The 16,437-nt window shown below is 35.1% G+C and overlaps 1 protein-coding gene across 1 annotated transcript in view; it reads right to left on the bottom strand.

Annotated features, from left to right (window-relative positions):
• The window catches only part of LOC139976878 (hemicentin-1-like), a 26,631-nt gene extending 10,194 nt beyond the window's left edge, over positions 1–16,437 (bottom strand). Inside the window, exons 1-11 of the mRNA XM_071985746.1 lie at positions 16,217–16,437; positions 12,553–12,701; positions 10,819–10,963; positions 10,168–10,347; positions 8,821–8,913; positions 8,117–8,232; positions 7,038–7,233; positions 6,472–6,596; positions 3,714–3,861; positions 2,687–2,840; positions 789–943 (exon numbers count right to left, since the gene is read on the bottom strand). Coding sequence (XP_071841847.1) covers positions 789–943; positions 2,687–2,840; positions 3,714–3,861; positions 6,472–6,596; positions 7,038–7,233; positions 8,117–8,232; positions 8,821–8,913; positions 10,168–10,347; positions 10,819–10,963; positions 12,553–12,701; positions 16,217–16,322 — 1,567 coding nt within the window. The 5' untranslated portion in view covers positions 16,323–16,437. The remainder of the gene's footprint in view (positions 1–788; positions 944–2,686; positions 2,841–3,713; positions 3,862–6,471; positions 6,597–7,037; positions 7,234–8,116; positions 8,233–8,820; positions 8,914–10,167; positions 10,348–10,818; positions 10,964–12,552; positions 12,702–16,216) is intronic.

The raw sequence follows: 16,437 nt of genomic DNA, 5'->3' as shown, positions 1-16,437 counted from the left end.
AAAGATAACAAGGTATCACGTTTCATTACTGTCTGCATTTTGTAGCGACACAAACAAAATGTCACTTGCAAGCAACAGAAAGTTAACTTTTTCAGATGGCCGTACACGGTTTGGGGCGAGTCTTCAATGCCTTTAAATTAGTCAGATAAGGTCAGAGTTAATGAAAGAAATACCAGAATAGAAAGAATGACTTTTATAGCACACATTTTCACATATAATGTCTCGACCATGTCTCGACATTGCATATACCGGTTCTTGTCCCATCACGGAAGTCACAGAGTAAAATGAGTCAGATAAGGCCTGAGTAAATGCCCCCCCCCCCCCCCACAAAAGAAAAACAGAAAAGAAGGAGTTAAATAGCACGTAATTTACACAACCATATCACATTGACTATATCGGTTCTTGTTCGATCACCGAAGCGAAGCATCGTCGAGTCTAGTCAGTACTTGGATGGGTGACCGCCTGGGAATACTGGATGCCATAGTAGGCTCTTGTTTTTGGTCATAATTTGGAAAAGGGTGTATTTTTTGAAAAGGGTGTATACATACAGGTTAAACAATGCATTTGGTTCAGACAGTGTTTGCTAGTGTTTGAAAACAAAACAGATAGGAGTCAGAAAAATACTTAACAGAATCAAAGGTTCGTTACAGGTGTGCATTACGTGAGTTCACGTTCCTCAGATATTTCAAACCTATACCTTCAAAATAATCACTCCCATCCCCCATCCCCAACCACTTTTGTCTTAGGTGAGGGGTAATATGGTGTCTAAGCAGCCCCTGGTTACATACCTAGAATTTCTAGCCGTGTCTTGGTTAGGATGACCAGAGGTTCCAGGAGCGCACCCCTCTCTTTGGCTGTACAGGTGTAATTCCCAGAGTCACGTTTCCTTATGTTCTTGAGATGCAGGTAGGTATCGTTGGTGTACACATGGCAGTTGTCTGACCTATAGCCACATTGGATGAAAATGAATAAACAAATCCAGCTGAATCCTCCATATTTTAATCTATACTCGAAGAACTATACTTTGCATAAAAAGATATATGTATATATATATATATATAAATATTTTAAATTTGTAGTGAGTTGGAAATTCCAGAACAGTGAACAAACTTCCAGCCTCCACCGCGACTCAAACCAGGGCATCCCACTTTATATGCGGACACCCTAACCACTAGGCTATGGACGCTGATTGTATGTCCAGAGGTTCGAAACCGGTAAGGAAGGTCGTAATTCCACTGTAGGCGTTTGTCACCTTTATCAAACAATACTAGTTCTGTTTTTGGTGACATATTGTGCTTTACTCTAGAGATCAAACATGATGCTAACCAACTCGGAAATCATTTGTGATTCCTAAATCCGGATCTCGAAAGTGATACTATTTCTGTTGATCGATGGCCATATCTCTTGACATAGCAAGATGTTTTTGATCTCCATGTTGTATAAAGATTATCCTCATCATTGTTAATTCCCTGTGTAATAAGACAAACTACAATTTACGAAATCCTACAATCACTCCGAGTTTTAGAATCACACACAGTTTAGAAAATTCCTATAATTTATAAAGCTACATTTTTAATTCAAAATTAAGTTTTAAAATCTTTTGTAACAATCTATCGAAGTATTTTAATATCCATAACTTCTTATATCTTTTATTTTCTTTTATTCTGAGTCTGTTTTAATCACTTTAATTAATTAATACTTTGCTTTTCATATGTGCATATAACTGATCCTATTAATAAATTAAATATAATTGATACCGGAATAAAGGCACTGAAAGTGATAATTTGTTCATTTTAAGGACTCCACTACTGTTTCTCAGAGTGACAATCTTTATTTGATTTCTTAACTCACCCTGGTTACTGACAAGGGACTCGAGTACTGTTTCTCAGAGTGACAATCTTTATTTTATTTTTAACTCACCCTGGTTCCTGACAAGGGACTCGAGTACTGTTTCTCAGAGTGACAATCTTTATTTTATTTTTAACTCACCCTGGTTCCTGACAAGGGACTCCACTACTGTTTCTCTGAGTGGCAATCTTTATTTTATGTGTTAGCTCACCCTGGTTCCTGACAGGGACTCAAGTACTGTTTCTCTGAGTGACAATCTTTATTTTATGTTTTATCTCACCCTGGTTCCTGACAAGGGACTCGAGTACTGTTTCTCAGAGTGACAATCTTTATTTTATTTTTTAACTCACCCTGGTTCCTGACAAGGGACTCGAGTACTGTTTCTCAGAGTGACAATCTTTATTTTATTTTTTAACTCACCCTGGTTCCTGACAAGGGACTCGAGTACTGTTTCTCAGAGTGACAATCTTTAGTTTAGTTTTTAACTCACCCTGGTTCCTGACAAGGGACTCGAGTACTGTTTCTCAGAGTGACAATCTTTATTTTATTTTTTAACTCACCCTGGTTCCTGACAGGGACTCGAGTACTGTTTCTCTGAGTGACAATCTTTATTTTATGTTTTAACTCACCCTGGTTCCTGACAAGGGACTTGAGTACTGTTTCTCAGAGTGACAATCTTTATTTTATTTTTTAACTCACCCTGGTTCCTGACAAGGGACTCGAGTACTGTTTTTCTGAGTGACAATCTTTATTTTATGTTTTATCTCACCCTGGTTCCTGACAGGGACTCGAGTACTGTTTCTCAGAGTGACAATCTTTATTTTATTTTTTAACTCACCCTGGTTCCACACAGGGTGTTTTGATCTTGACACTGTCCTTAAACCATTGAATTACGATCTCAAACTTAGAACCGGCTGCCGAACAGTTGAGAATCATAGAATCGCCTTTGTTCAGGAATACAGCGGCAGGCGGCTGCTTGGTAAAGTAGAGGCCTGTACCGAAAGATGAGACAACAGAAAAACCACTTTGATTGAGAAATGAAACAAGTGATTGAACAGAAATGTTCGTATTTGCTTTACCATTTTGTTTCTGTCCACGTCATAATGATCACATTTGATTTAATTTGATATCTAACAGACGAAGAGAACATTTATTTAAATCATTCCTTGAAATATCTGGTATAGAACAGGCAGATTCAGTATTAAATCTATGTGACTTCATTTCATTTTTTTTTTCATTTATTTATTTCCAGTATAAATTTAAATCTTTATAAACAGGATATCAAAAAGTGAGTATTTAACAAGAAAAAATTATTTTAAAATGTTAGTGTACAAAAAAAACAAAAAAACTGACAGTTTGGTTGACATCTTGTCAAGTTTAATTGACTAACTGGAGAGGCCAGGATCCAAACCAATATTCAGCTATGTCAAAATTGTCACCTGGGGGGGGGGGGGGCAGCATCATGCAAATATTATTACTGTAAATATCTTCTCACCCCCACCCCTCCCCACTCTCCATTGTCAGGGTCTTTGTAGATATGGTGACTTTATGAAAATAAGTCATATGAGACATGTGTACACTTCCACTTATGTATCAGCATTCTATAGTGGTTGCACTGTGGTTAAGTAACACATGGTCCATGTACATAACCTGCTTGAGACAATAACCTGCAATGGCCCAGGACAATAACATGTAGATAATTAATTGGAACTAAAGATATTCAAAGTTTCAGATTTAGTTATAATGAAACATAAATCAATAAAACCTACCCAATCAGCATATAAATTAAATTGACCAATTTATGAGCAAAATCATCCTATAAGAGAGACACTATTCATTTGTAGCTTTGAGCTGTGCACACAAACCTTGAACAAAAAACTCTGTAACGGTACTGTCAACCTGTCCAACTGAGTTGCTGGCGTGACAAGAATAGTTTCCAGAGTCTAGGCCTTCTGCGTGAATGATGTGTAAAACTCCTGGACTCATTTCAACTCTATTACTGGACATCATCTCCTGCAACATCAAGAAATACAACGATCATGGTGAAATGTAATGATATGGATGAATAGCTAGTGAATAATCGATGGATTGTTTGAACAAAATGAATGAACGATTGATCAGAGGGAATGATTGCATGACTGACTGAGAGACTGCAGGAATAAAGGAATGGATGAATAAATCAATGAATGACTAAAGGAATGCATAAATGAATGAATGAATCAAGTAATGAAGGACTAAATAACTCAATGAATGACTAAGGAAATAATGAATAAAGGAATGAATGAATAAATCAAGGAATGACTAAAGGAATGAATGCATAAATGAATGAATAAATGAATGAATAAATCAAGGAATGACTAAAGGAATGAATGCATAAATGAATGAATAAATGAATGAATGAAGGAATGACTAAATGATTGAATGAATCAAGTAATGAATGACTAAATAACTCAATGAATGACTAAGGAAATAATGAATAAAGGAATGAATAATTGAATAAATGAATAAAGGAATGACTGAATGAATAAAGAAATGAATGAATAAAGTAATGGATGACTGAATGGATAAAGGAATGAATGAATAACTCAATGAATAACTAAATGAATGAATGAATAACTCAATGAAATACTAAAGGAATGAATGAATAAAACAATGACTAAAGGAATGAATGAATAAAACAATGAATGAATAAAGGAATGACTAAATGACTGAATGAATAAAGTAATGAATGAATAAAGAAATGAATGACTGAATGAATAAAGTAATGAATGAATGAATAAAGAAATGAATGCCTGAATAAATAAATTTTAAATGCCTGAATGAATGACTAAATGAATGAATGAATAAAGTATTGAATGACTGAATGGATAAAAGAATGAATGAATAACTCAATGAATAACTAAAGGAATGAATGAATAACTAAAGGAATGAATGAATAACTAAAGGAATGAATGAATAAAACAATGACTAAATCAATGAATGAATAAAACAATGAATGAATAAAGGAATGACTAAATGACTGAATGAATAAAGTAATGAATGAATGAATAAAGAAATGAATGACTGAATGAATAAAGTAATGAATGAATGAATAAAGAAATGAATGAATGAATAAAGAAATGAATGACTGAATAAATAAATTTTAAATGCCTGAATGAATGACTAAATGAATGAATGAATAAAGTATTGAATGACTGAATGGATAAAAGAATGAATGAATAACTCAATGAATAACTAAAGGAATGAATGAATGAATAAATAAATGAACAAATGTATAAATGAACAAATGAATACATGATGGAACAATTGAATGAAAAAAAACAATGAACAAAAAAATGAATGAAAACAGTAATGAATAGACCAACAAATCTACTGTTCAGACATCTCTTGAATAATGAAGAAATAAATGGGACGGAATTAAAATAAACAAAGCAGAGTTGTCATTATTTATTTAGTTTTGAGGTAATATAGCATGACTCTAGTGGACTTTTTCACGAGCATGGAATGTCTAACGATGGACTGTCTAACGATGGAATGTCTAACGATGAATAAAGTAATGAATGAATGAATAAAGAAATGAATGACTGAATAAATAAATTTTAAATGCCTGAATGAATGACTAAATGAATGAATGAATAAAGTATTGAATGACTGAATGGATAAAAGAATGAATGAATAACTCAATGAATAACTAAAGGAATGAATGAATAACTAAAGGAATGAATGAATAACTAAAGGAATGAATGAATAAAACAATGACTAAATCAATGAATGAATAAAACAATGAATGAATAAAGGAATGACTAAATGACTGAATGAATAAAGTAATGAATGAATGAATAAAGAAATGAATGACTGAATGAATAAAGTAATGAATGAATGAATAAAGAAATGAATGAATGAATAAAGAAATGAATGACTGAATAAATAAATAAATTTTAAATGCCTGAATGAATGACTAAATGAATGAATGAATAAAGTATTGAATGACTGAATGGATAAAAGAATGAATGAATAACTCAATGAATAACTAAAGGAATGAATGAATGAATAAATAAATGAACAAATGTATAAATGAACAAATGAATACATGATGGAACAATTGAATGAAAAAAAACAATGAACAAAAAAATGAATGAAAACAGTAATGAACAGACCAACAAATCTACTGTTCAGACATCTCTTGAATAATGAAGAAATAAATGGGACGGAATTAAAATAAACAAAGCAGAGTTGTCATTATTTATTTAGTTTTGAGGTAATATAGCATGACTCTAGTGGACTTTTTCACGAGCATGGAATGTCTAACGATGGACGGACAAGTCACTTCTGTAGCTTCCCTTCCTATTTCTTTGTTTTTGTATAAACCTAATGAAGTTTAAATTAACAATTAGTCATTTCGAGCATTCAGTTGTTATAATTTTTACCCAGTGACTCCACCTTCTTACTTTGACAATTGCATCAATTATAAATTAATTAAAATTTATATCTTCTTTTTACCTTACAAAATAGCAGTCATTAATAATCTACGTGTTACTTAGTGTGTGATAACTGCCCAAAGCATTATTTTATGTTTCTTCATAGATACAGCAAGTGTGAAGCCATTAACTGATCTAATCTTACCAGACCGTTCTTATACCAGGTGATGTCCGGAGCAGGGTAGCCGGTGGCATTACAGATGAAGGTGTAAGGGTCTCCCAGTAAAACGGTGACATCTGATGGATGTGATGATGTTATCGCAGGCGGGGCTATATAAATAAGCAAAAAAGTCATTCAAATTTCATCAGCTCCACGTAAATTATAAACCATGTACATCTCACCGACTAAACAAAGCTCGACCAAAAAGAATTCAAACAGAATTTTTTTCCTTTTTTTTGATGCACACGGTACCATCCATTTTCTCTTAATGAGTCTTCAATTGTTCTATCTAATCATCTCCAATGTCACCACATGTATGAATAGAACAGACAGACCAATGTCAGGAGTTTGCCACCTTTCCAGAAAAATGACCACACCCACGTGGAGGTCATTGTTGAAAAGTTACTGCTAAGGGGTTGGGGTGGGGTGTGTGGGGAGGGGGAGTGGCTAGGGTAGAACGGGGTGACTGAGTATGAGTACTGTACATGTAGGCCTAAGGTTATGAAGCACAACCGGCTGATTATAATCCCATCTAATGTTCTTAAACTTACCAGATATGACCAGCTCAAACATTCTTGATTTACTGACGGTGCGTTGGTTTGCCCGACACTCGTACAGCCCGTGGTCGCTGACCGTGACACTGGTAAAGCTGAGTTCAGAACAAGAGTAATCTGGCCCAGTGACCTGAGTGATAGACGGACGGACATCCGTGATGTTGAAGGTGACCGGATCCTCTGGAAAAAGGGTCTACCGAGAATAAAGGAGAGTTTTTACAACATCTGAGGGTAGGGGTATATCCATACATATATATAGCAAATGATGTTCCAACTGGAAGGGAGATCATTTCTACTGTTGTTCACTCTTAAAGCCCTATTTTTAAGCTCCGCATGCCTCAGTCTTGTCACTTATATTTGCGTCTTAAAAATTAAAAGACAAAAAGGTAGTTTTAAATATAATTTATGCACTCGTACAACAAAATCAAGAACGATAATATTGAGGTAAATGTTTGCCAGTGAAAACAGGAACTTGTGCATTGCATTAAAGATTTGTGTTTATAAAAGCAAAATTTCTGTATTAGATAAAGTGCTGAAAATAATTTTTTACTCAGAAGCCCAAAAATTGTAGAAAATTAAAAGTATCCAAAATGTGATTGAGGGTATTAAACTATACTTGTGAATATAATACAATTTGGTTAGATTGATACAAAGTTACAGTGTAGGCCCCAACCTCAAAACACAAGTTTAACATTTATTTTACATACATCAACTTTGTGAGTCACCTACGAAACTGAATGACGAACTTGGTCAGCTTGATACAAAGTTACAGTGTAGGCTCCTAAATCGAAACGCAATTTTAACATTTATTTTATATACATCAACTGTGTGATTCACCTAGGACACTGCATGACGTAGAGGTAAAGGGGATCAGGAAGTGATCATAGCAAATTTTTGCCCCAAGGGAATCTGGGGCAAAAGTTTGCCGAGCTACGTGACGTGTTAATTACGTGATTTTAAATTTTGTAATATTTAAACAGGCAGCTATTTCAAAGTTTATACCAAGATATTGTTATTGACTTCATAATTAGTGAGATTAAGGCCTACATGTGTAATGTTAGAAATATTTTTTTTACCTTGTGCCATTCCAGTTGGGGGACTGGATAGCCAGTAACATTACAACTGAACACCCCTGGTTCACCTGAATGGAGATACACCACAGACGTAGGTGCAGAGGTAAACACCACCTCCTCTGTAAATTGTAATTATCAGGAGAAATGTGTCAAAAAATGAAAAAGAGATTATGAAAAAAGATTAAGAAAAAAAAAGGCTACAAATATAGGGAGTTTTGTTGAGCATAAAAAGTGAACTATTACTGATATTAAATACAATTGTGACTGCATGTTCTGGGATAAGCCTTGCATAAAATTGAAGGAACACAATTAAAAATGTAATTTAATTTAATTGACAACTGAAATATACTGTAATTCGAGCGACCCTACCAACCCACAAAACCACGCCATGCGTAAACATATTTTCAGGATAGTAGTTTGACATTGGAGAAAGGGAATTTTGTAAGGAAAAAAGAAAATGAAAACATATATTTATAAAAATAAATAAATTAAAAACAAACAAACAAAGGTTCCTATTCTTTGGTATATAAAATAAACATTTTAAATTTAACACCTCAAATGTGATTGTAATGTTACATCAGTATTATAGATGTGGGAGAAGGGGGAGGGTAGAGCTCTTGAGTGGAAGGGGTAAGTCCTATTAATATGGATGGGAAATTGTGCTAATAAATGTGCAGGAAAATAAATAATTGGATTTATAAACTCACCTATGACGTATAAGGTTACCACTGAACTTATGACAGATCCGTAGTGATTGGTGGCGTTACACTGATATGCACCCTCATCGAACCTGTTAGCAGCTTAGGGAGAAATAAAAGAAACAAGAGGGGCTTATACCAATAAATATGAAAAGAACACTGATACACACCCTCATCGAACCTGTTAGCAGCTTAGGGAGAAATAAAAGAAACAAGAGGGGCTTATACCAATAAATATGAAAAGAACACTGATACACACCCTCATCGAACCTGTTAGCAGCTTAGGGAGAAATAAAAGAAACAAGAGGGGCTTATACCAATAAATATGAAAAGAACACTGATACACACCCTCATCGAACCTGTTAGCAGCTTAGGGAGAAATAAAAGAAACAAGAGGGGCTTATACCAATAAATATGAAAAGAACACTGATACACACCCTCATCGAACCTGTTAGCAGCTTAGGGAGAAATAAAAGAAACAAGAGGGGCTTATACCAATAAATATGAAAAGAACACTGATACACACCCTCATCGAACCTGTTAGCAGCTTAGGGAGAAATAAAGGAAACAAGAGGGGCTTATACCAATAAATATGAAAAGAACACTGATACACACCCTCATCGAACCTGTTAGCAGCTTAGGGAGAAATAAAAGGAAACATGAGGGGCTTATACCAATAACTATGAAAAGAACACTGATACACACCCTCATCGAACCTGTTAGCAGCTAGGGAGAAATAAAGGAAACAAGAGGGGCTTATACCAGAAATAAGAAGAGAATGGACGTGGGGGGGGGGGTGGGGATACTGCCCATAAATGGAACACAACTCATCTTCCCAATAACACAACATAGTGTGGTGTTGATAAGGGCCTACATGCAGGGATATACTTACATGAGGCTAAACACCAACCATTGTGTCGAACCGATATTATCATTACGTTATTATTTTGTAAAGATTTGAATAAATGAGAGTTAAAAAATTAGTCTAGAAAGCTGGTAGGAGTGGTAACAGGATACTCATCCCTTTGCTTAGAGATGGGGGTCCATATACAATTGATCACCCCCCCCCCTCCATCCCATCACAGAATCCTGATAGGTAGGTCATGTACATTATCAGAGCTGTCAAGAACCAAAGAGCTATCACTTATGATTTTTGTGGCTTATCAAATTAAGCTCCAAATGGTGGATGTACTTGAAAAACTCTCTAATTCCTATTTGGTCCAAATTATACTGAACAACATCCCGCAATTTCTTTTGATTCAAACAAATTGCATGGCATTTTTATATTAGTTCAAAATAACTTGCATGGTGCAATAATCTAACTAATTCGTATCGGTTTAAACTTTCATAACCTACCAAGAAATTTCAATTCTGTTCCATTGACTTGGAACGTTGTTCTAGGAGATAACGCGACACCATCCTTCAACCAAGTGACGGTGGGCTCAGGGAAACCAACCACGGGACAGTTGATGATGGTTTGGGTACCGTCTGTGGCAGTCCTCTCCGGTGGGAGTGAGGCAGTAAAGGTCGGGGGATCTGAAAATAAGAAACAGGTAGAACAATTTAATATGTTCCATAATTAAAGTTCCAAATAAATAGGGTTTGTTCCTTCATCCTAGGGTCTGTTCTTAATTTTCATACAATCTTCATTTACTTTGATTGTAAATCTGAAAGTACATAACATATGTTGAATAACTTGTCCAATGCATTGTTTTAAGGTTGCCACAGTTTTTTTTTTTTGTGGTGGTGGTGGGGTTGGGTAAGGTTGGATAGGAAGGCTAAACATGATACAGAGTAATATTTGAACACTGTTTTGAAACAAAAAACACCAAAATCATAAGAGAAGAAAAGCATGTTATTATATGACATACAAAACCTTGTTTGAGATTCATTTGCACATGGAGGCTGCTCAAGAAGGTTGAAGCAGGGAGCATTTAAACAGTATAGTTACTTACTCTCTCTACAAATGATATTTCCGCAAATGCTGGGGACAAAAAGTGTACTTACATGCAACAAATAATGAGAAAGTGCAATTGCTTCTTTGACTGGCACCATCAGTAGCTTCGACTACGTAAATTCCTCCATCTACTTTACGTAATTGGTCTATGACCATAGTATCACCGTTGATGGTCTGGTGTAAGCTACTCAGGATCTGTGAATATATGAAAGAACATTACAGATAGTATTTATAGGTACGTATACACTTTGTCTGTGAGGCCAGCACTTACTGAACTGGTATTTGATAATTTTAGCTAAAAATGACCATATTGAAACAGTTATTCTTAGTTATATGAAATATTTATGATATTTAATATGTACAGGCTTAATGAGAACTATACTTTTTTTCAGAAAATAGACAAATAAATAACAAATAAAGAACAAAACAAAGAACAAAATAAAGAATTGAAACATAAGGGAGCTCGATGATGTCATAGACTTGATCCAGTCTTTATTTAGCTTTGTGTGTGAAAAAACCCCTTAAAACTGTGATAATACTCCAAAATGGAGTACGATTTTAGACTTCTAAAGGTGTTTGGGGAAGTTGTTTGACAGTTAGCTTGTATTACAGACTGTAGTTTAGTAATGACGGTACGGTTTGTGTCTATGGTTACAGCATGGATAGCTGTGCAAATTTTATGAATCTTAACTTTCAACGCCACATAAAATAACCTAACGATTGTAAAAAATATTGTCACTCTTGTACAAACGATACATTTATTATGTTGTTCTGCACAGAATCGTATTCATTTTGAGGAATTTGCGATATGAGTGATAGCCTCAACAAACAGAATTTGTGGTTTGTATTGGTTGTATTGGTTTGTATTGGTAGTGGTACCGAAATAAAATTTACTAGGTGGCGCTGTTTGTGTTTGGACAGGAGAAGAATTGAAAATGGAAGGAGACAACGGAGGCAGCATTAACATTTGTTTCGAATCTGAGAGAGCAAAATATGGTATGCAAATTCTTAACCGTTCGGTGAGAATGAATTTCCGATAACAAAGGCCTACTGTAACCCCCAATGTAAAGGATTCTTTTCTTACTAGGGTGCTTTTTGTTCTTTTTGCATCGTTTGAACCAGTCTAAGATCTATAGTATCTAACATTCATCAAATAGGCCGTGAATGCATTTATTGAGATCCAATTCAAATTGGGACCTCAGACTTTACTGTAACATCCAACAAGTTAATTTATGAATGAAAATTGGATAAACTTTTGTCTTCGATCAATTGCTATAATGATCTTCATTTCTTGTATTTTAGCACATACATATATATATATATTCTCCAGTGGTAACGATTGGTCCCTTTTTCTCTCAGTAAAACTGTGTGCACTGTGCTGTACATCATCAATGAAAGCCACAACCATCCATAGACATGATGGTCAAGTCTGCCTATAGAAAAACAGTCCTCCTCATTCACTTGAGCATTAATAACTTGTTACTTTATAGCTCAAACTACCCCAAGTACTGCCATTAGGATTCATACTTGATAGCACCTAATTAATTGACCAGCCACCATATGATTGTAAACACAAGTGCTCTAATGGCCAGCACTATATACTTTCCTGTGTGAAGACAAATTTGACTTGACCAATGAAATAGTTCACTGTGTGTTGATTCATGAATTTGTGGAGAAGAACATTCAGTACTTCAGGGGACTTGGGTGTAATTTGCCATAGGCAGTGAGGATCCTAATGTATTTTGTAATTTCCTCCAAAGCATTCCATTTACATTGATACCTACCTCAGTCGTTGCGTCATGGGCAAACGGTCTAAATAGCCACCTGAATGTGACTGGGGGCGCTGTGCTGGTCACGGGACAGGTGAACTGGACTGTCCTTGTTCCAGATAATATGGTGAAGGAGTGTTCACGGTCTGTGCTCAACATGAGACCTGCATGAATATTCATTAGCACAAAATAAAGTAAATGGTAAAGAAGAATGATGTGAACCAGATTTGGAAATTGGTTTGTATTAAAATACTGTATATAGCAGGATAGCACAGCTATGTACATAGATAAACTAAAAATGTTAACAAAAATGTATACATATTCAGGCCTTGAAATTTTGGCTTCTAACTGTCTAAATTCCAGTGGAATTTGACACTTGCCAGTAGGAAAAAGACAAACTAGCACTGACAATTTTCTGCTAGTAGACAATTAGGAACTTAAATACATGTACAAGGTAAGACTATTAAGAAAAACCTGCGAATACAAAAAAAGGATGGATTAATTCTAGGTAGGCATACGGTACACAACTAAAAATTGCAATACGTTAAATGTTACAGATCTATAGTACAAGCTTGTCTCCAGTATTATTTATAAAGCAAACGATGTTGGAATTTGATGGATAGGAGGTGTAAGGAGAGAGGATGTACATCATTTAATCCATCAAAGTTTATTCTGTATGTTTCGTTGATGAGTCACACTTCTAGTAACAGTGAACTGACCCGTGGATGGAAGTCTCTTAATATTTGATTTCCTGTTAATCCCGTTGTGGATACATGTGTCTTGAGATCACCTTTGAGTTACGGTTTCATAGTTGACAGCCACAAGTATATAGTTGAGGTTAACATAAATAAATGAACACGAGTCAGGCTTTCATCGATGTGTTAAATAAACGTTTAAAATAGACGAGAGAGAATTAAAAGCAATTTGAATGACTTAATAAATTATAAAAAGTCTGTCATTCCATGAAACTGAAAGCAAAAGAATACAACTAAAGTTACTCTTTGTCTAAGTTTACAAGAAATTTCATCTCTGTGATCCGGCCGTAGAGTTAATGCTTATAAATAACAGATTAACTTTGAAGGCTACATTCAATAAAAGGTCTGCTTTACAAATTTGTTAACCATCCTAATTACAGTAGGATTGTTAAGACACTGAGCTAAAGGCCATGAACCTTAAATTACATTAATGTAAATTGAGCACTTCTGATATCCTTTTAAGTCCTTCGTTTGTGATTTATCGTAAGTTATTAATTACCGCATCCAAATCAAATAACTTGAAAATAACATTTCACTTAAAGGTGCATAAGTATTACCCAAAAATATGCTAGAAATTTATTCTAGATGATTAATGTTCACCAGGGTCTAATTTAGTGTTCAAATTTTGTGAAGCAGGCAGTTTTGAAGTTTCTGAAATTTTGTCTCTTTATAAAGTACTATATGGTCCCTGTGTACAAAACTGCTATATTATACATCCCTGCATAACTTGTAAAGCGATGTGCCCATATATATAACATTTTGCGATTTGATACATTATAAATTATTCCCATGAATCCATGAAAGTGCTTATATATTAGTTTTAGCAATTTTCTAGAGTGCTCAATATGGTCACAGTACTGTGGACCTTAGTACTTTATGAGTTACATTGACGAACAGCTTAATTTACTATGTTCCCTATGTATAAAAACTAAATATTATACATCTCTGCATATCTTGTAAGGTGATTTTCCCATATATATTCTACAGCATATATTTCAGTGCAGTACTGTATAAATGATTCCATGCTCATGATCAAACTTCAACACACATTTTTTTTGTCACTCCTAATACTACAGCACTTACAGAACATTCATGTACCCACAAAGAGACATTTTATAATTTTAACAATCCTGAATGCCTTTGAAAAAAGTAGAATCAACTAAGCATGGATTTTCATTAGCCTTCCTGTACTGACAAGGTTCATCCAATTTTCAAATAGCTGTAGATACATATCTTATATATATGACTACTCCTATGGTAGTTCTACAAACTAGGCACTCCCTAAATTGTACAATACAGCACATGAAGAAAACTTATGGCTAACAGAGCTCTACGTACCTCAGACTGAGTTACAAAATGTTATCAAGAATGTTTGGTGACCAGATTTTCCAAAAGGTTTTACAGTAAAATTTTGGTTCATTAATTGGTCCAAATGGCCAATTAGTAAACTATTTATTATGATCATGACCTTGAATGATTTATCAGTTAGTATTGTACCGTAAAATGCTATACAATATGGGCAACTTGCTAAACAAGACTTATAGTGGTCATGCTTATGTATACAGATACCATATATAGAACTTTGTAACTTGGGCAAAAAAACTAAGAGTCTTGAAAACTCAAAATAAACCTAAAAACTGTTAGCAAACTGCTTATATCCAATAAAGAGCCTGTTTAAGAGAAAATGTATAAAACTAAGTGGGCGTGATGTTTTGATGCTAGCAGGATCTTCTTAAGAGGCTGAAATACAGATCTCCTGTATTCTGTGCTTCTATTTTGTCAGATCTGTTTTCTGCAATGGCCTCGCCAGACATTTCAATCTTGGGGGCACAGCACTTAATTAGGGGGGCACAATGTTTATTTGTGAATGCCGCTCTGTGGGATTGGTCTAAGGGGAGGGGGTCCTTAGTAGCAATCTGGTGTTATATTTTGCAACTTGAAGTAACTTTATCTTCAAACTTTTTTGGGCTTAGTCTGTCCGATATTTATGTTTTTAATTGAGGCAGATAAAGTTTTTGTTTGAGTATTTTTCTTAACACTACAAAAAGCATCTGGGGGGTACATGCCCCACCCCCGCCACCCCATGGCGATGCCACTGGTATTCTGTGCTTGTATCTTGTCGTTTCTGTTACTTACTTCAGCCTCTGAAGATGATCTTGCTAGGATCAAAATGTCAGGCCCTCTTACTTTTACAGTCTTTTAAACAGTTACTCAAAAAATGAATACTAAATGATTCCCTGCATAATTATAAAATGCTTAATTATATATCTCATCAATGAAACAGATATATTGGACATCTCCTATCGGACACACTGTAGGCCTATTCGAAATGCAAATTTATGCTGAAATTTCACTTTGAAAGTGGTGGGCTTGGGTTGCACCCTACAATATTGGCCTAGCTTATTTTGTACCACTGGCTGTGCTGGTGGACTCCTATGGCCTATGCTAGGGTTAACGGACCTGATAAAGCCAAACATACATGTAAACATTGCCAAAAAACTTGCCAGGACTCAGGTTCGGACAAGCTAATTCTGCTGTGGAGGTTGAAGGCCTAGTTGTTTACATAATATATCACTGAAATTCAAATGGCACTAAACTAAACAAGGCCTAAAGGAAATTAGCCTAGACTAGCAAGTAACAGTAACACAAGTTTATTAACTGGATTCAATGCAAGTATTTTCCTTGATTCATCTCTTGCTTAACGATACATGGGCCTTCTCTATTATATGATAGACATACCAAGTATTAAGTTACTAGCCCACGTCTTACCTCGCAGACAAAACCTTAGGTTAAGCCACAGGCGTAATGTCTGCGTTAGGCTATTACTAGGCCTAGGCTAGGTTTACTGGGCAAGGCCTGAATTGAGATAGGCTAGGTCTAAATTTAGCTTTAGTCTTAACTTCTTAAAGTTAATTCGGACCCACCTAATGAAAAGTTCAGCGAAGTCGCCAAAAAGATAAGAAAAACGTATAATTTCATAAAGGTGGTATCCATTTTCTTTTCGAATTCCAAAGTCAAAAGGCAGAACATAAATACAGCATTCAAGGACGGAAAGGATTCATTTAAATTTGCTCTTCCTGTAACTTATTTCAGACGAACTTTACTCATAGTCATACCAACATGACAGTGCTCAGTGCAGTTAGAA

The sequence above is a fragment of the Apostichopus japonicus genome, chromosome 12 (assembly GCF_037975245.1).
Source record: "Apostichopus japonicus isolate 1M-3 chromosome 12, ASM3797524v1, whole genome shotgun sequence".
NCBI classification, from domain to species: Eukaryota; Metazoa; Echinodermata; class Holothuroidea; order Aspidochirotida; family Stichopodidae; genus Apostichopus; species Apostichopus japonicus.
Note: the sequence above shows the minus strand (reverse complement) of the source record. Positions and strands in the feature narration are given on the sequence as shown.